The sequence below is a fragment of the Periplaneta americana genome, chromosome 9 (genome assembly GCF_040183065.1).
Source record: "Periplaneta americana isolate PAMFEO1 chromosome 9, P.americana_PAMFEO1_priV1, whole genome shotgun sequence".
NCBI classification, from domain to species: domain Eukaryota; kingdom Metazoa; phylum Arthropoda; class Insecta; order Blattodea; family Blattidae; genus Periplaneta; species Periplaneta americana.
In genome coordinates, this window is record NC_091125.1 from 95,659,884 (window position 1) to 95,681,579 (window position 21,696).

Consider the following 21,696-nt stretch of genomic DNA (forward strand, 5'->3'; position numbering starts at 1 on the left):
GTCTAGCACCGAAAGTTACCCAGCATTTGCTCATATTGGGTTGAGGGAAAACCCCAGAAAAAACTCCAACCAGGTAACTTGCCTTGACTGGGAATCGAACTCGGGCCACCTGGTTTCCCAGCCAGACGTGCTAACCGTTACTCCATAGGTGTGGACAATAATGGAATAAGACAGACTGTTACAGTAAATGGGAAGTGCTACTACAGCATGTTACAGAACTTTGTCATCCCTAGACTGAGGAATCACGATATGGAAAACATAATCTTCATACAAGATGGCGCTCCAAGCCACATCTTTATCCCTGTAAAACAATTAATTATGCAGATGTTTGACGATCGTGTCATCATTAGGCACTTTTCAACAATGTGGCCTCCGCGATCTCAAGATTTCAATCCGGCTGACTTTTGGTTGTGGGGTTACTTCAAGAACGAGTTTTCCTGACACAACCAACAACCCTACTGCAACTGAAAGATGTCATCCCGCAAGAAATTGACAATATTCCAAGACATTATCTGCAAAATTCTGTGCATGGTGTCGCAGACAGAATGCTGTACTTTGAACAAGAGAATGGCAGACATCTTCCCAATGTTTTGTAAACCCCATTGTTTGCCCAACACTGTGATGTTTTTTGTTTTTTCCCTATCTCAAATATTATAATATTTATAGTGGTTGAATGTTTGAACTGACTTTTGAAATACCCTATACATTGGACCATGTTATGAATCAATTCTGCTTTCCTAATGAGAGTATCAGAGATGGCTGTAATCTTACAGGATTTGAAGACATCTCTTCACGAAACAGGAAATCTGATGAGGAAATGGTCCGTAATTTTACTTGGAGTTTCCTCTTTCTGGGATAAGTTTCCTTTTATGTGCTACATAACTACGACATGGTACTCTAGACTTTATTTCTTATCGAAGAAAGCTATGGTAATGATTTTTATTGCCCTAGCCAAGTTTGAATCAACGAACCTCGTTTCCAATAACAAGCATCCTAACTATTTACAATTAAAGATGACACATTAAATTTTAACAGAGTGTAAAATCAGAATGAGGAATTGTGGATATTCACAGAAGGAAATAAGGAAAGTAATTGATGTAACAATATTTATATTATATAAATTAACAAATTTAATTCCTTATAAAAAATATAATAAACCATATTTTTAATTATTTAATAAAACTGTTCCCTTCTTCTTCATGATTCACCTCTGTAACACTCATGTTTCCTTACACTCTGCTTAAAATATAAACTCTGACTTTCACTCATAGCAAGACCGGTGACTGTTTTACATAAAAATTTGTGCGGACATGACAGGAAATATATTTTGAATGGACCAAGATCAAACTTAAAATAGTCTTGCACTTTCAACTACTTATTCTGTAATAATCAGAATACGAGTATCATCAATAATTAAGTAATAAAATTAATTCGAGCGTGATTTCTGTTTTCTTTCATTCATTTCAAATAAATCTATTCTTAACATCATAATAAAAAAAATACATAAAAACTTTTGGTACCGGTAGTCACAGGTCTATCTGCCCATTCACTAGAACCGCCACTGATGTAGATCCCAGTTAAGTTCATCAGTTATTACCAACACTGTTGTTTCTTAAATATGTGCTTCACATTCTGAAGACACCAAATTTTGTTTCGGATACTGGTGCATTCAGAGCAGCACTAAGGCTCAGTCCCAATACAGCTCGCGAATCCACTGGATCAATGACACCATCATCCCACAATCTGGCACTGGAATAGTACGGATTTCCCTCTTCATCGAACTGCTTAATGATGGGATCCTTCACGGCCTTGTCCTCTTCGTCTGTCCACTGCAACAGCATCAACCACAATAAGAATTCGCCCTCACATCCACTTATTATCTGCTTCACCCACTGTGTGCGCACACAAAGAAGGTTGCAGACAATCAGTACTCATTGGCGTCAAATACAACAAAAGCAGATTTATATCTGTTAGCGTTTCTAACTAATTCTGATGAGCTTACCAGAATGAAAATTAAATTCTTGCTCTTTTAAATAAATTCACCATAGTTCCTCCTCTGCCATTTCTTTTTCCCAACCCATATTTTCCAACTGTTCTCCCATCTTGTCCTCCTACTACTGCGTTCCAGTCACCCATTAGAATTACGCATGCTCCCTTCTCCTTCTCAACTATCGCTTCTATCTTGTCATAGCTTTCTTCTACTTCTTCGTCTGCTAATCCACTATATGACCCGTGACTAGCACTATATCACAATATTATTTCCTTTGCAGGTTTTATTGTCACTTGTTCCTGATTGTTTTCATTAAAATATACATTAGTTACATTAGTCAGTCAGTGCTCAAATTATTCTTGATCGATTATGGTACTGTTATTATGAAAAACATAAGATAATTCCAAAATATCTATGTTCTCTAATTTTTCCAAAAGCATAATGAGACAGTTACTGAAAAAGAAAATTTCTCTTTTGTTTTTAATTTGTTAACTAAATGATAAAAACAACATGCGCATGTACACATACAAATACAGATATATGCTCATTCCTTTGGCAGTTATGCTTTCTTCGACTATTTTGCATCAAAGTTTTCCTGATATTGTCCTTTAAAGATTAGCATTTTGAAGCACAGTAATGAAAATAAGGAGCTAGGAATATTAATATTTTTTATAGTTAATGCAATATAATTTGGTAACAGTACTCTTTTATTCTTCTAAGAGCGTTGATATTGATAATGTCGTCTGAAATAGAAAATTTTCATTGTATAAAACATTCTTCAATGACAAATTTTTATTGAGGAAAATCTCAGAATGACTTTCATTGCAATATATTGCAGCAGCAGAGAATAGGTAAATTCATTGGCATCATGTCTATCCCGTTATAATTATATTAATTACAACTTCATACCTCTCTTGCACATGTTATTATATCTTTTAATACTTCAATATTAGTTTTTTTATACATATCTGGACTCAGATGACACGCCATAGTAATTTTTTATAAAATTTACTGAATGAACACCAGTAATTTCCCTGTCATTTTCTAAGTGAGACTGTCACCATAAATAACAAATCCTTTATCAGATGAACCACAAGACATGAAAACATTCGCAGCAACTAGCAGAGTCACAAACCTTAACACGTGTTCTTTGTATTCAATCTAATGGTATTCTGGTTGATGCCTTTCAAGTAAGCAGGGAATGTGCTTTCTTTGTGAAGAAAATTATTTCACCCCAGAACTAAAGTTCCTCCCCCCACCCCCAACCACTGAGGAATTCAGGTGCATTTAAAGTATTTTATTTTACATTCCTTGTGTTTAGTCACATATAGACAATGTAAACATTATTTCCTCCACAGATAAACATCCCTGAAAGTATGATTTGAGATTTTCACGGTGTTCAACATGGTACGAGATTTTAAGTTTTTTGCACCACGTCACAGATGCAGAAACATTACACATTTCGGAGCTAAGTACTGGCTCTATCATCAGGGAGGACAGAAAAAGGGGAACATATCTAGTTGATCTATTACCAAAAGTTACTCTACATTCCAGTTTTAAGTCAATAGATTAGTTCTCTAATTCAAAATATTCAATAGTAAATAATAATAATAATAATAATAATAATAATAATAATAGCTAAATTGAAGTGCAAACCATTACCTTACAGTATAAAAACATACTACAGTACTATGTTTTATTAACTCTATCCTGTCATTTCCAACCCCCTTCACCAGGAAAAAGAGTCTGAAATCATCACACACTTACCTGTTTGCCTTCACGCTCTCGTATTTGTCGTGACACCTGTGCCAACACACTGCCTGCTTGCTCTCCACCCATCACAGAGATACGGGCATTGGGCCACATGTAGAGGAAGCGAGGTCCATATGCTTTGCCACACATGCCATAGTTCCCTGCTCCAAAAGAACCTCCCACGATGAGTGTGAGCTTGGGCACCTGTGCACAGGACACGGCTGTCACCATCTTGGCTCCATTCTTTGCAATGCCACCAGCTTCTGCATCACGCCCAACCATGAAGCCTGTTATGTTCTGCAGGAAGAGCAGGGGCACACCCCGCTGTGAACACAACTCCACGAAGTGTGCACCCTTCAGAGCTGATTCCGAGAAAAGGACTCCATTGTTTCCTACAATGCCCACAGGATAGCCATAAAGGCGGGCAAACCCAGTGACCAGCGTGTCTCCATAACGTGACTTGAACTCTTGAAAGCGGGACCCATCCACCAAGCGGGCAATGACCTGAACAAGACATTTATTTAATGATCATCTCATTCTAGACCAAGCATTGTTGTGTAGGAGTAACATGCTGAAACTGTAAATCACTCTGTCATCATATACTGCACTACAATGATAATGAGAATTAAGTGAAGGATAATTACAACATTTCATATTTTTAAGTGCATATATTATCATATTTTTTGCGCATTTAGTTTCTTTCAAAATCATATTTTGCAAAAACTATGTACTGAGTAAAGCAAATACTGATTTCCTAATCTGGCAAGTATATCCTTCTGTATGTGTTACAATTCATTTACATAGGAATAATTGGCGATGAAAATCTATAAGCAAACTTTATTTCAAAATCATCTATAGCTATGGCAAAGGAAGCTTTTAATAGAAAAAGAAGCATCTTGTACGGGTCCCTGGAAAAAGAACTAAGAAAGAGACTAGTGAAGTGCTTTGTGTGAAATGTGGAGACAAAAACATGGACATTACGACGAAGTAAAGAGAAACGACTACAACATTTGAAATGTGGATATGGAAAAGAATGGAGCGTGTAAAATGGATAGATAGAATAAGAAACGAAGCTGTGTTGGGAAGAGTGGATGAAGAAAGAATGATGGTGAAACTGATCAGGAAGAAAAAAAGGAAATGGCTGTATCACTGGTCGAGAAAAAAACTGCCCACTAAAGAATGTACTGGAAGGAATGGTGAACAGGGGAAAAATTTGGGGCAGAAGAAATCAGATGATAGACAACATTAAACGGTCAGCGCATCTGGCCGCGAAACCAGGTGGCCCGGGTTCGAATCCCGGTCGGGGCAAGTTACCTGGTTGAGGTTTTTTCCGGGGTTTTCCCTCAACCCACTACGACCAATGCTGGGTAACTTTCGGTGTTGGACGCCGGACTGCATTATCACCTTCATTTCATTCAGACGCTATATAACCTAGATGTTGATACAGCAACATTAAACTAACCCAATAAAATAAATAAATAAAAATAGACAACATTAAGATATATGAAATGCAGAGGCTAAGAGAAAGGCCGAAAATAGGAAAGATTGGGAAAGCTGGGTTTTCAGTGAAAGACCTGTCCTTGGGCAGAACACTATGAATGAATGAATGAATGAATATTGTAGGAATACTGCAGAAATACCAGCAAGTAGTTGCATTAACAGGATAAGGCAATTAAACAGTAAGAGACTGCAGTAACATAAAGGGTTAAGATTTTTTCCCTAAGCAACTAGAAAAATGTCATTGTTTTCACCTGACCCAGCTCACAGCAAAAACTGAATAGCTATATTATGACATTTCTTAATATGTCCGTTTAAATTGTCTGATAACATTTATATAATTAATTACAATAAAATAATGAAGCCTAATTTTATTTATTGAGAATATTAAAAATTAAATTATGGTTTATTTAACGACGCTCACGACTGCCGAGGTTATATCAACATCACCGGTGTGCCGGAATTTTGTCCTGCAGGAGTACTTTTACATGCCAGTAAATCTACTGACATGAGCCTGTCGTATTTAAGCACATTTAAATGCCATCAACTAGGCCAGGATCGAACCCCAACCTCGAGCACAGAAGGCCAACGCTATACCAACTGCGCTACCAAGGCCGACTTCCAGAATATTATGTTGAATAATTCTTTATTAGTTAGTGCAAGTCAGCCTTAAAAGAAAGTGTTTATTATTTTTTTTTACTAATGGCAGGTATATAAGTTTCCATTGTTTTAAAGAGACGGAAATTGAAGTAGATAATTATATTCATATGTGGATACAATACAGACAAAATTCAGCTTTCAGAGCATAATACAAAAAATCTTCAAATAATAGCAATATTTTAAATGCCAAAAATGAATGAATTCACAGTAAAATAATCCTCTTTCACACATTTTATATAGCAATCCACTTTGCAAAGTTTTTCGAACTGAAATTCTCTAACATATCCTATTAGAGTGAGTGCACAGTTTTCTAAGAAACAAACTAAAAAGTGGATTAACTCAATGGAAGAAACTGGTTTCACTGGAATCTCAATGAACACAAAACTCTGGACAACAGAAACATAAAGAAAACTTCGGAATATGTATTATATGTCCTTCTCATGTTAAATTTTACCGTACCTGGTTAACATGTTTCGGCCTGTTATTGGCCTTCTTCAGAACTGGTTGTTGCTGGTCTTGGCGCCTTTTGTTTTGTTTCCTGTGGGGGTGTGTTTGTGTAGTGTAATTTGGAGTCAAAGAGTGTGTGTATTCTGAAATTGAGTTGTGTGTTGAGAATTTCATTTGGATGTGTTTTTGTGTGTCTGTAGGTACGGTAAAATTTAACACGAGAAGGACATATAATACATATTCTGAAGTGATATAGTGTTAAAAGTTGTGTAATCAAGATGTGTAAAGAAAACATCGTGAAATTGTTTCAATCGTTGAAAATAAAATTATCTTGTGAAAATTTTCCATAAAAGCCATCTTTTGTCCACTCGAACTTGCTGGGATTTGAACAGTCTCTAGAATGAAAGCCGACATTATGGTTATGTGGCCAACATCACGCCACATGCCAGTACTCAAGATGTATGTTTGTTGTTGCATTCAGGCTACACCCACCTCTCTAATGTCGAAGCTCTGCTTGATGTTTCCTCCCACAATGCCATATAGATCGTCAAGAGCATGGACTGGAGGCTCTGGAGGTGCAGTCGTTGTTTCGGGGCATTTGTGCCTGTTGAGGTTATGCACTATTTGCCTCGCAAGATTTAGTGCATGCACATCATCTAAGGCGTAGTGATCTGTCACACCTGATGTGCTGCAATATAAGCATTAGTCGTTGGTACAGAGCTTACTGTCTCTTAACTCAAAACAAATTACATATAAGCATAAGCATATCAGCCAACTTCGAAATTCAACTAATAATACGCGCACCTCAGTATGTGCGAAATACCATCACACATGCAGATATATGCTTTCCACAGGTTAACATGGCCCCCTACATGAGCTATTCAAGATCGTACAATGTTTTTACCATTGTAAATCCTCTGCTTGACAAATTCCTGTAAGTTTCTCTCCAGATCCACCAATAAGAATACTAAAAAGAAAAATACACTTGGACTTGAATTTGTGAAATAAGAAACGAAGTCAAGACTACCAATGAATAGCATTCTAATTACGTGTTTCATGTTTACTTCAATATCTTCTTTTATTTTCCTGAACGAAACAGTACTGTATTAGTTCTAAAAATAATTAATAATATGTTATGTACGAAAAAAATATTAACATGTCTTGATTTTCTTATCTTGCAAAGTACCTATGTTTATGTTGCTGTCACGAAAATGATAAATAAGCATTAAGATAAGTGTGGCCTATTTTATTAGAATAGCAACCCACCTGCAGTGCAGGTCAGCTCCACCTAGTTCCTCTGCACTCACTTCCTCCCCTGTAGCTGCCTTGACAAGAGGAGGTCCAGCTAGGAATATGGTGCCCTGCCTGCGTACAATAACGCACTCATCAGCCATGGCAGGAACATATGCTCCACCTGCAGTACAGCTACCCATGACGACAGCAATCTGTAATGCAGTAATATACACTGAACAGATTGGTTGGTTTCCAGTGTCATCTGCCAAATACTGAGAATTCATTTGTTGGATTGACAGATCAGAATTTATTGAAACTGATCTGAATACGAGAGCTCTAACAATCTTGAAACCTTTATCATTGGTTCATAGTTTGCTTTTGGGATGCTTACAGATTCTGCAAGAACAGGAATTAGAATAGTACATTATGCAACGAGCCTATAATGGTAGTAATTAAGACGCGAGTATGTTTGTTTATGAAACGAGCACAAGCGAGTTTCATACTTTTCATACAAGCGTCTTAATTACCATTATAGGCAAGTTTCATACGACTTTTTACGCTCGACCATATTTCTAACTTGAAATTATTCATAAGTATTCATGTTATGGTTATGTAAGTGAGGAGCGGAACTGACCTGAATTATGAGATGTGCGCAGACGTGAAAGTATTGATTTTTTCCGAGGCACAAATGTCATTGACCTTGATATAATCTAGAGAATAACGTGAAGATTAGTCTTGATATATAACCTGGAAATGGATTTAGAATTGAAAAAGAGATGACAAATTGAATTTATTTGAATATTATTTACAATTAACGCTAATTATTATAGTAACAGAACATAACCTTCTGCGACAGTATTGGATTTCCAGCATCCGTGACTTTTCGCTAATTGTCTTTCGATTGCATATCTGAGAATAATCAATACTTGCGGTTTTATGATGGTACAATGGTGATTTCTCATTGGCTGAACAACTGAATTATAATGAATAGGTATACTTTAATGAGGTGCATTAAAGGGCTACTACCAGGTGTATAATTACTACATTTCGACATGGTCGAGCATAAAATAAATTAATGAACAAGAGAGAGAATATTGAAAAATATTGGAAGCAAATATGGAAAACTATTCATCAAAGAGCCGTGTAAAAAGACAACTGAAGAACTCTTAATCCTTAACAGGAATTAGATGAAAGTAATATTTTTTTTAGTAGGTTACTTTACGACGCTTCATCAGCATCTCAGGTTATTTAGATTCTGAATGAGATGAAGGTGATAATGCCGGTGAAATGAGTCCGGGGTCCAACACCGAAAGTTACCCAGCATTTGCTCATATTGGGTTGAGGGAAAACCCCGAAAAAAACCTCAAACAGGTAACTTGTCGCGACCGGGAATCGAACCTGGGCCACCTGGTTTCGTAGCCAGACGCGCTAACCATTACTCCACAGGTGTGGACCCTGTGAAAGATTAGCTCGCAGAATATGCAATATGGTTCAAAACTCTGTAACAGAACCAAAATAAGTTAGCAATCTTTAAATCAAATTAATAGGGCAGGGAGGAGGTGGTAAAAGGTAAAGGGGAAAAAAAGAGGGGAGGGGGGGTTGTGTGTGTGTTTTTTCATCCTCCTTTTTAATATTTGGACAGATCATCCAAAAAAAGTCTCAAGAGGTTCGCAATTTGCTAAAGGTTCCATGTCCCTATCTCTTACTTTGTGCATAACAAGCATTTTGAGGGAAGTCAATAAACCAATCGTGTCCAGTAGCAATCTGAACATGGCCACAAGGATTTTCGAGGTAGATCAGATAATTTTAAACTGAGTGTTCACATTCTGAAAAATCAAGGAAGTTAAATTTGGCAATAGAAAGTCGTGGATATCGTTCTAATTCTTGAAAAGTCATAGAAATTTCCCAGATGATGAAACTGGAGAGAGGGAAAATTATATGCACTAATCTGCCGTAACTCAGGTTATAGTAGCATTTTTTTCAGGTGTGCATTACAAGTTACTTTGACATTACATGGTCACTTTGACTGTATGAATGCACTCTTCAGTTACAAATATTTTTACATTTATTTAAAGTTTTCATTGTTGAAGTTTGAGAAATAATACCCTTATGGCTAAGCAGTGTACTGTATATTTTCCAATTATCCTATTTCTAATCTCTTCAGTAATGACTACTCCTAAAATCGGAGTCAAAACTTTTGGAATGACATACTCATAGTATCACTTGTTTTGTAACAAATTTTAACACTTTCCTGAAAAAGTTACTTATAATTTATTCCTGGCAGCCATTCAACTTTTGCTGGGTTGGTTTTTAATTTAAAATTTGTTTTTTAATTTTCATGAAGTTCGTAAAATAAATATAAAAACAAATTAGAAAGAAAAGTGAAAGCCAGGAAATGGAGACAACTAGGCCAGCTATGGGGATGTTAAAGGCTGAGTTTCCTTGCTTTCTTTTTTCTGGTAAAAAAAATCTTACAGAGCAGAGAGGTTAATAATGTTGCGATGATTAGAGTTAATTCTCCTATTTATAATCTGTTTTACAGATTCATATGAAAATTTGTAGTTTGTTTTTATATTTATTTTAGTTAAAGTTGAGAGGCAACACATCTTCAGTCTAAAGATTACCATGCTTACCATTCAATCTGACGTTCAGAGATTCAAACCCAACCAAATGTGATGGATTTTTAAGAGCAGTAAAAATCCTTAACATGGTTTCTTTCGGAAGGGGAGTGTCGTAGATATGTGGCACGTAAAAGACCCCTGCCCCATAACAGCGCTCCAAGAACAATTTATTGGCCATTTCTCTCCCATGTAGCAATTTGGATCGATATGAGTGGCTAGAGTGCATGCAGTTTTCTCCCACTCTGCAATTGCAGTCAACACAATAAAAACTATGTCATTCGAAGTTCACAACATATAAAAAAAATCTCACAACATATGATCGATAAATTTTTGGAAAATATTTTAAAACTGTTTCATCACTAGAAATTTCAGGTGTATATGGCTTTGTCAGCTAACTTCCAATGATCCCTTGTGAGATCTAAAAAAAAGAACATAGTAATAATTAATCAAAGTATGGCCTTACAAATGTTAGTAGGTTGCATAATCGATGCAAACTTGACATACGTAGAAAATGAGAAATTTGATCATCCCTACTGTTCGGCAAAATTGAATTTCACCCCTACAAAGAATTAATTACCCTGACTAAATGGTGGACGATGATTACTGACAATCACCGGTTCAAACAGAATATTTTATGTGCCATAATATTAACACTTTTTTTAAGAAAGTCATGAAAAGAATATTTATTATATTATTCTAGAAAATTCTTCTCTTTTAGGTGGGTTTGAACACCCAAACTTCTGGCAACACTTGACCCAACAAGAGACACAAAGACAATACATACATAAGCATGCAGTGCTCCCATCACATTCCCAGGTTTTAGTTTATAGTGCTGAGTGCTGGATGAACATTAACATGGTGAATTATCTACACTACTGGTGACCAACAGTGTATGCATTCACAAGCAAACCCGTTTGAGTGGGATGATCTGCTCTTGCACAAACAGCACAAGTTTCTTTTTTCTTGAAATCACTGTCCATTGATTTTTTTTTAGGTAACGGTTTTAACGCCATTCTAAAAATGAAATGAAAAATAAAAATACATTTTGACATTACTTTTGTTAAGAATTGTGCAAAAATTTCCCCAATTAAAAAAAACTAGGTATTTTTACGGTGTTCAAATATGGAAAAATGTAAAGTTAATTTAAATGTTTCATAAAGTATTGTATTTTAAATTTGATAGTATCTAAGCAATGTAAAGAGCACTGTAATTCAATTACTTAATTCAATCAGCATTTACTTCCGCTTTTGAAAAAATAAAAAATACCTTTGTTTTGCTGCCTTATTGAGGCTATAATTTACAGCCATCAATTCTAAAGTACTTAAACGTGGCCATATTTTGTAGCCTTCTTCGATCACAACATTCTATAACTAAGATACTAATTGTTGTGAAATTGTGATGAATGCCAAAGCTAGTGATTTAACTCATCAAGAAAAAAAGCAGTAGCAAAATTTCGAGTCCGACTTGTCATGATCTTCATCGGTTGTCAGTTTAATGTTAAGATGTAAACATCAACTGGGATCGTGTGAAACAATGCTCTGTAATGAAAGACTTTAATTTGGAATCGATAGGTGAACTTTATTGCGAAGTATGAAGACGAACGACTTTGTTGCCAAGTGTTTGAGAATAACAATAACTAACTATTGCAAATAAGATAGTCTCGTTAATTGTAACTGATAGAAACTATGATAACAGTCACCCACATTGTTCATCCAGCAGTCATTGCTACAAACAAACCATAGCTTTAGATTCCACATTTGTATGGGTGTCTACCTGTGGAATACCCTGTGCTGACATGTTTGCCTGATTGAAAAAGATGCGTCCAAAGTGATTGCGATCTGGAAATGCCTCTGCCTGATGGGGGAGATTAGCCCCACCAGAATCCACCAAATATATGCATGGCAATCGATTTTCCATTGCAATCTCCTGTGCACGAAGATGTTTCTTCACAGTCATTGGGTAATACGTCCCTCCCTTCACAGTGGCATCATTTGCTACAATCATACACTCAGACCTGCAACAGCCAAGACACATTAAGATCATGTGCATCACGCTATGCATGGGTTTTAATGTGTTTGAGCTCATACCCTGCAACTCTGCCAATGCCAGTGACGATGCCTGCAGCTGGGATTTGGTCCTTTCCGTACATGTCATGGGCTGCAAGTTGTGACAACTCTAGGAAGGGGGAGCCTGGGTCCAGCAGAAGTGACACCCGGTCACGCACTAGTAGCTTGCCCTTTGCTTCATGCCTTACCCGGGCCTGCTCACTTCCTCCATATACCACACGTTGTACAGTGGATTGTAGGTTCCTAACCAGACCTTCCATACATTCATAGTTCTCCTGCAACACGTACAACACAACGGTTTTATATGTTCTTTCCTACCTTGTCTTTCACGTGTTAAGTCTTTATGCCAGTTTTTCCTTGGTCACAAGCCAACATACGAAATCCGGTATTACAAAGAATGAAACATTTTTAATCGTAGATACATTATGTAAGTGATATGACAAAGCCATTCTTTAATATTTCTAGATTATGTTAGGGCTGGTTGGGTTAACTTAGATCAGACCTTTAGTTAGGCTGTAGTGATCACTTGATAATACGAAAGATTTTTATGTTTATTTTATAGAAATGTGGATATTTCCATACTTTCATTCCAGTACTTTGTCATTTATGCATACAGTAAGTAAGCATAAGCAGTCCCATGCAAGATTCAAGACGTAGCATGCTAAAGAAAAGTTGTCCCAATACTCTTACGAAGTATTTCAAAAAGTGTCTAAAAATTTCACCATCATCATCATCATCATCATCGTCGTCGTCGTCGTCGTCGTCATCATCATAGCATCATATGTCTTCTTATCCCCTTCACGTTAGAAGTAAGCAGATATCAGCAGTGGACGGACATAGACTTGCAATATCGTAGGATACTATTTTTCGAAATGTATCTTTCAAAACAGAAAACAAATACGTGAAAACGTAAATTTTAAGAAGCATGAAAGAAAGTTTTTCTTTCGTGCTGCTGGCGAAAATATGAGATGCTTAATTTGTTGTAAAATATTAAATGGAGTATAAAAGAACAATGTACAATGTCATTATTATTCTTGTCATAACGATTACCATGCCCTTATCTGTAAGCTCAATATTTCTAATAAACAAACAATAAAAAGTTTTGGCTTCTATGTCTTACAGTAAAATGCTTCAGCTGTTTTTCAACTTATGTAGTGTAATTTCTAACTTCACGTTCAGCCTGGTACGTTTTTTTTTAATTTCAAAAGTCTTCTGATGTAAAGTATTGTACGTGTTTTCTTTCATGGTGAATAATAAAATATATTTTCTTTCATTAATAATATAATAATGAATAGGAGGGGGAAAAAGTTAATCGTGGATGAATTTTAGCATAAGTAGAAGAATATTATACTGATTTTGTTTTTTGGTCACAGTCCGTCTCTGCACTGTCATTCACTGCATTACCTGAGGTGGTACCCACTCCACCCCTCTCTCTACGATAGTGGTGTGTGGACTGCATTTCTATTACATCACAGTTTTGTGGCGTTTGGCAACCACTAGTCTAAGGTGTAAAGCTTAACTGCTTCTTTTAATGTTTTCATTCTGTTGGATATTCAATAATGATGAAGATTAGTGTAATGCTTCCCTTTTTTGTATCTGTCTGTTTTCTACATTCACAAGACTGTATTAGTATTTTGTCTTGGACTTGACTTTTCTGTTTCGCTTTATTTTAGCTAACAATAACCAGTTTTATTCCTTTGTAGAGAATGTATTTTTTAAGAAACTTCTGACTTCAGAAATGTTTGGGGATTCTGTCTTAGACAGGATGACCAAATCCGCCAATGTGGAAAAGACGACAGAAGATTGCAAAAAAAGAGGACAATGCAGAAAAAAATGAGGAACCAGCCTAATGGCAGTAATGACGAAATTTATATAACAAACTAATATCATTTAGCAATTCCAAAATATATGGACAACAATAATGCAATGAATTTAAGCACTTCGAAGACTTTTGCAAATATTAAAAAACGAAAGGTATCAATACCCAGTTCATTGATACTTCCCTAAAGACGATATTCCTTGCAAAAGTTTAAGTTTCTCTAAATACAAAATTCTTGATGCGTGTATTCCTTAAAATTGTATGTAACTATTGTTATGGTGTCATTACAAACTGCAAAGGCGTCAATACACAATATACGCACACTTCAATGATTAATTATGATATGTTCAGGAATGAAAGGACATTTCACAAAATTAGAAATTTGTTCACGGGCAAAGGACTGAGATGTAAAAGTGAGGAAACATCCGCGAAAAAGAGGATGTCTGATCAACCTATTATAGTCTTTGGTAGCTCGTATATGCGCGTGCTCTTTTTCGCTCTCTCATACATTCTTCTTCTTCTTCATCATGTGTTCTTTTTCTGCCCATTCTCTCACACATATACGTCTGAAATGTTATACATATAGGCGAAACGTATTCCTGTCCAACACTGTCACACACCACACTCACTCACCACAGGTGAATTACTACAGAATGACTTTTGTATATTTTTGTATATTTAATGTGTGGAAGGGAGAGTAAGAATTTCTGGAACGCAAGTTATGTAAATATCCAAAAAATCTAATTCCTTGTGATGTATTACGTTTCTTGTCTTGTCTGCCTCTCTGTAATTTATATTGAAAAACAAGGAATTTCGCGCTAGCTTTAGTTTTTTAGTCGGTTGTGTTTTATCAACTACTGGGTAATTTGGTGTCGATACAGTTGGTGATAACGAGATGGTATTTGGCGAGATGGGCCGAGGATTCGCCATAGAATTACTTAACATTTGTCTTACAGGTAGTTGGGAAAACCCAACCAGGTAATATGTCCAAACGGAACTCGAACACACCCCAGAGTGCAACTCCAAATAAGCAGGCAAATGTGTCCACTGTTGCAGCTATGCTAGTGGCTGGGTTAGCTTTTAAACTTTTAGTTACTGGTAGGAATACAGGGGCATATGCACGGGTGGGGAGGGGGGGCTACCCCCTCCCCCAGAACTTTAAAAGAAATGACATATTTAGAATTGATTGTTTTTTTTTATCCATAATCGTTTTTCTTTCTCCAATTTTTCACTGTCAGAGTAACAAAATCTACATCGATATAAGGCATAGTCCTCCAACCCTTTCTTCAATGTTATCCATGTGCTTGGTGCTATCTCTATTATAGAGAGACCTACTATCTAGTACCGACCTTGTAATAAAGTGAAGTTGATATAATATGAAATTTAACTTGTTTCTTAAAAATTGGATGGCTGTCAAAAAATTACGTTTCAAAGATTTTATAAGGATATTCATGAATATGTTCTATTAGGACGTAGTAGAATATTAATAAATATACCGTAACATAATAATACTGTAATAATAATAATAATAATAATAATAATAATAATAATAATGATAATAATAATAATAATAATAATAATAATAATAATAATAATAATAATAATAATAATAATAGTAATAATACACAAAATTTAAAATACTAGGTGACCATTTTGTAGGTGCAACATAAACAGTGGAGGGGATGTGTGTGTGTGTGTGTCTGTGTGTGTGTGAGAGAGAGGGGGGGGGGGGAGAGGGAGAGAGAAAGTCATACTCCATGACTATAATAAGAGAGTGAAATCGTATAGCCATAGTATTGCTAGGCTGATATAACAGCAGCGAGCATGTGTAGTACAAGTGACTGCTGTTCCACAAACAGAATAGTCGGGTAATACCGATAATGTAAATTGTAAACAATTTTAATGATGCCCTCCCCCCTTGACAAAATTCTGTGTACGCCACTGTATGAATGTGTTTCATTATGGTGATGACATGGAAATAAACTTTAAAAATAAGGATCTGCAACAGCTACAGTACATAGGTAGACTATCTCGAAGAAGGAGGAGAAGGAGAGTGAAGGATCTGCAATAAATATAAAGATAATTATCTTAAATATCTTGAAGGTCATATTAAGTCTTTAATTATAAAGATATGTAATAAGTTACATTTAAGTTAAAGAAGTAATTGATATCTGTATCAAATGTTGACGCCAGTTTTATTTTCTATATTTATTCAATAAACACATATTTCACATTTTGGGAGCCTGCCTTCATGGAGAACTACTGAACAATTATTATCGTCACTACAAAATTAGATCCCTCCTAGCATCGGCCCTACAAGAAAAAACTACCAAGTACAAAACGGAAGTCCATGGTTTATTCACAAATGGATCTACAGGGCTTATTGACATCATCACTATCCTGACAAGAATAACAAATGTATTCATAATTGACCCAACCGTAAGGATGGAAACATACGAAAATCAACCTGCTGGGGTACATCAGGAAAAATACGATATATCAACCCCACCATACTATACGGAAAAATATCATCTAACGTCGATCGAAGTTATTGGATTACTCACTGGGGCTAGAGGGACCATCACAAAAAGATTCGCACATTTTTGCAGTACCTCTTTCTGCTATGAAGGGATCTATAAAAATCCTAAGAAACCATCTCTACTCTTGGATAGACTGATCTCTTTCCTATGGCTACCTGCTCACTCTTGTTGGGTCCTGCAACTAGTGCTGAATAGACGACTGCGATCACCTGACAATATGATAGATACTAGGAAGAATTAATGTTTCTACTGGTATCAATAAAATCGTTTTCAGTGTTATATGTAATTATATTTTTTTTCCTTCTCCAATGTTTTTTGTTTTCCATATATTTCTTTACCTTTATCTTTTTTTTTCATACTTTTACAACAGTCTAGTATATACAGTCACGAAGCTCAATACGTAGTAAGTATGCATCCATAGATAGTTGCATTAGGAGATGCACTATCACCTTTATTTTTTAACTTTGCTCTAGAGTATGCCATTAGGAAAGTTCAGGATAACAGAGAGGGTTTGGAATTGAACGGGTTACATCAGCTGCTTCTCTATGCGGATGACATGAATATGTTAGGAGAAAATCCACAAATGATTAGGGAAAATACGGGAATTTTACTTGCAGCAAGTAAAGAGATAGGTTTGGAAGTAAATCCCGAAAAGATAAAGTATATGATTATGTCTCGTGACGAGAATATTGTATGAAATGGAAATATAAAAATTGGAAATTTATCCTTTGAAGAGGTGGAAAAATTCAAATACCCGGGAGCAACAGTAACAAATATAAATGATACTCGGGAGGAAATTAAACACAGAATAAGTATGGGAAATGCGTGTTATTATTTGGTTAACAAGCTTTTATCATCCAGTCTGCTGTCAAAAAATCTGAAAGTTAGAATTATAAAACTGTTATATTACCGATTGTTCTTTATGGTTGTGAAACTTGGACTCTCACTTTGAGAGAGGAACATAAGTTAAGGGTGTTTGAGAATAAGGTGCTTAGGAAAATATTTGGGGCTAAGAGGGATGAAGTTACAGGAGAATGGAGAAAGTTACACAACACAGAACTGCACGCATTGTATTCTTCACCTGACATAATTAGGAACATTAAATCCAGACGATTGAGAGGACCAGGGCATGTAGCACGTATGGGCGAATCCAGAAATGCATACAGAGTGTTAGTTGGGAGGCCGGAGGGAAAAAGACCTTTGGGGAGGCCGAGACGTAGATGGGAAGATAATATTAAAATGGATTTGAGGAAGGTGGGATATGATGATAGAGATTGGATTAATCTTGCTCAGGATAGGGACCGATGGTGGCAATGAACCTCTGGGTTCCTTAAAAGCCAGTAAATAAGTTAGTTGCTAACCACTAGGATCGCTACGATCGCCTCATTACAGGCAATGTGAAATAGTACCGGCACAGTCTATTGTTCCTAGCACCCTCTCAACTCAAGTTTCGTGACTGTATATACTAGACTGTGGTTTTATGGTAAGCTTTGTCTTTTAAACAACCTCCACTTGGAGGAAGCTGAATAAATAACATTTATTCAAAATAAATAATAGCTTCTAATTTATATTATGACAATCGCGAATAAATGAACATCACTAGTGGGGAAAAAAGCTTCACTATAATATTTTCATATTTTATAGCTTAATTTTTGTAGCAGAATATTGTCATACAAAAACAACTGAAACTCTTTCACGTCCTAGTAACCAAATATAAAGAAACTATTTCAAACTTGTAGACCTAATAGAAAAGAATGTTTCCATATTATATTAAATTTGCAAGAAACTTTTCTGCCTCAACTCTGAGGAAGTCTGTAACAAAGGATCCTCCATGGAAACAAGGTGGCATTCCATATGAGGTAAAGTTTACTTCTTAAATCTATTATTAGTAGTAGCAGCCTACCATTTTATGCATTTTACAAGAATTTATATTTAAGTCACAGTCTGAAGATAATTTGTTGTCTGATACGTTGTGTTCTCTAGAATAATTTTGAAAACGGTGTTCTGTCCACTTAAGTGTTAAAGTTACGATTGTATAAATGAAAATCTGTTTACTCATTGATGCATAATAATAGCAATTAGTGGAATTGGAGTATATATTGTAAATATTAGATAATTTTTTTTTTGCCTAATAAATGTGGACTTTCATATTCCACAACTGCTTCCATCCTCTTCGTTGTTATAACAAGATTGCCATCGTAATGTAAGGGAAGGGAAAGTATTTTTAAAATTCAGATATTACGTACTCTCAGAATAATGGTTTGACAATAGTAATAGAGCAATGGTAGAATTGGAATGACAAGGAAGTGATATAAAGTTAGTTAAGAACTATCCTTATTCATAAAGCAAGGGCATACAGTTCCCACGTATCCGTAACATAAGAAGGAAATGATTTTCATTATGCTCTATTTCTGTAAAAGATCCATGACACTCATTTAAAAGAAGGCTGACTAAGCTTCTGGGCCATTTAAGGTGTTATTGTAGAAAAAAAAATTCTTACCCTCTGTCAAGTAACGAATTCGCGTCCTTTGAGTTCAAAGCCACTCGTTACGACTCAGTTAACCAGACTCCTTATAGAAACCCTAAGAAATCCTGCAAAACAACGGTATTTATTTTTACAATAAATCTCACAGGATAACTTATGCCCGAAATTATATCCCGATCTGTTTGACGAGAAATCATCTAACGATACAATTACGTAGGCCTAATGCAATCACGTTACCTACTTTTGAGTTGTCTTCTAAACGTTGATTTGTCCACCGTCATTACGAAATGAATTTTATATGAATGTACTAGCAGAATTTGGCTACTTTAATGGTACAAATTACGAATGAAATCAGTAACAATAAGTTTAAGATGCAATGCTGGTTTTAATTACATTATTCCCTTTGGTAATGTAACTTGTTTCTATTTGACAGGACAACTAAAGAAGAACAACATTTAAGGTTTTAACTTAAATTTATTTCCAGAACCTCCCATTCAAGTTCAAGAGCAAGTACCTTCTCTTCACCGTCTTCACTGTATACTGGGCAACATCTTTCTGGGCTCCGTTTCTGTTAGTTAGATACATAATGTGGAGATCTTTACAATGAATGATTGTTATGCATGTGATTGTCTCACCTGATATTCTGGCACGCTTCTGTCTGGAGTTGAACCAATGACAGGTGAATCCTTCGTGTAAAAATTGCGTTTAAATAAATTTCTTAACACAATTCTAGTGTTTAGCAGTAACTTATTACTTAACAACATCTTGCCCAGCACGATAGCACGTGCAGTGTGCAGTCGTTTGGGTTTGAGAATCTAGGTCACAAGCAATATAACCAATATGTTTTCACTGGAATTATGGATTTAACCTGAGAGGATAAAAAGAAGATTTAACCAAAATTGTCTGCAGCTTGCAGCTACTGTTGGCAAACCTGATGCAGGATTTGAGTCAAAATGATGTTAACTTCCGTTACAATATATGACTCTTGTTTGATTAGCTCCACTGCACTTCCGTTCGTGGTACAGCTGATAAATTTGCTAGTAAGAAATGTTGCGGACACGTCTTTCTCAAATTACAAGGAATTTTGTCACTTCTGCTGTCCGACAAGGAGGCCATGATCACGGAGGAATTCCCGGAGGGGTAAGAATGGCTTATGTTAAATTATCTTCAAAGGGAAAAAGCAAGAAATCATTACGTACGTTATTGGTGATGAAAGTGGGAAGGTCACCATTCTAAAAGAAACGAACAGTTCTATTTTTCATTGGTATCTTAGCCGAATATTTGAATTATCTTACTTGTTCATGTCTATTCCGGAATTGGACAGTTATGAAAAATTTAGTATTGATGATAGTAGAAATGAGAGCCTGAAAAAAATGCCGTTTTAGTCTGATAAGTTACTATAAATTTTGCTTTGGAAGCAAGCTTGTGGTTGCAATATTTCAAGCAAAATTATTGGCACTTTAATGCATATGCAAGAAACATAAAAGTAAAATTAATGTTACAGTACTCCCCCACATTTCTATAAAAGTATTGGATATATTCATATATTTACCTTTCCAATTTCACTCCAGAACGATATATTCAGCAGAAATAATATCATTGCATACTACCTATTTAAAATTGTTTAAATATAGCCTGCTAATATTTTGATAATGTTTTTAATTAAGACCTGAAGAATTTCTTTGCGATATTTGATATTATTGAATATACAATGCAATATTCTGTTTCAGAACATTCCATTTGACATCACAAACCGCTACAAGCTCACAGCATTGTTTATAGTTTTCTTCGGCAGTGGACTTGGCGCACCATTCATGGTGCTACGACACCAGCTCTTGAAGAAGTGAACTAGATGTAGACGTGTAGAAAAGGACATTGCTTTTAGTCATTTATTTGTTGTTTGAATCATGGAAATAAATTTGTATATCCTGTGAACAAATGTCATTACAAAGCATTCCTTCTCCTGTACACCATTCCTGCAGAACTAGGAGCTGATTATGATTACGATGAAAGAGTAATGGAACGGAGAAAAATTCTCTCCGGCGCCGGGATTTGAACCCGGGTTTTCAGCTCTACGTGCTGATGCTTTATCCACCAAGCCACACCGGATACCCACCCTGGCGTCGGGACAGAATCGTCTCAGTTTAAGTTCCAACTCGTATGATGACGCAGAATATCTGCATGGAAATATCATATGTACTTCGGTACATTAAATAATATATATATGATTATGATTAGCAGAATATGAACATGTCTCTATATGCACATTTAAATTAGGATAAACTCCAGAACATGGATTGCACCCTTTCCCTCTTACTTCAAAATTCCAACCTTGTGCACACAAAATAAATTACTGGCACTGAGAAGTGCCTTTTCGTAAATATAATGATGCGCATTCGGCAAACGCAGACAAATCTCCTCTTTTTAGTATTTTAAGACATAATTTGGTAGGTGCAATCAGAGTTCTAAAATTTTCCCCAATATTTTTCAAAGATATCATAGCCAGCCACTGAAGCACAGATTTTGAGATGTTCCGAATCCATTTCTTGGTTTGAGTTGCACAATGGGCAGTTAGGGGACTGATAT

The 21,696-nt window shown here is 35.9% G+C and overlaps 2 protein-coding genes across 3 annotated transcripts; one reads left to right on the forward strand and one right to left on the reverse strand.

Annotated features, from left to right (window-relative positions):
• Window positions 1-1,106: 1,106 nt before the first annotated feature.
• Window positions 1,107-19,995, reverse strand: Mccc2 (methylcrotonyl-CoA carboxylase subunit 2). Of its 2 annotated transcripts, none has more exons than XM_069835408.1 (7): window positions 19,746-19,995; window positions 12,288-12,541; window positions 11,974-12,214; window positions 7,613-7,791; window positions 6,839-7,034; window positions 3,758-4,246; window positions 1,107-1,829 (listed from the first exon to the last, which is right to left on the reverse strand). In XM_069835408.1, the coding sequence occupies exons 1-7, from the start codon at window positions 19,872-19,874 to the stop codon at window positions 1,626-1,628; spliced, it is 1,692 nt and encodes a 563-aa protein (XP_069691509.1). In that variant the 5' UTR covers window positions 19,875-19,995; the 3' UTR covers window positions 1,107-1,625. The 2 variants fall into 2 exon arrangements, with proteins under 2 accessions (XP_069691509.1, XP_069691510.1); XM_069835409.1 differs by lacking the exon at window positions 19,746-19,995 and adding an exon at window positions 19,126-19,217.
• A 112-nt stretch (window positions 19,996-20,107) lies between these two features.
• Window positions 20,108-21,049, forward strand: LOC138706296 (cytochrome c oxidase subunit 7C, mitochondrial-like). The gene is made up of 2 exons (XM_069835410.1): window positions 20,108-20,250; window positions 20,841-21,049. Exons 1-2 carry the CDS (start codon window positions 20,158-20,160, stop codon window positions 20,955-20,957), a joined length of 210 nt encoding a protein of 69 aa, XP_069691511.1. The 5' UTR covers window positions 20,108-20,157; the 3' UTR covers window positions 20,958-21,049.
• The last annotated feature ends 647 nt before the right edge of the window (window positions 21,050-21,696 follow it).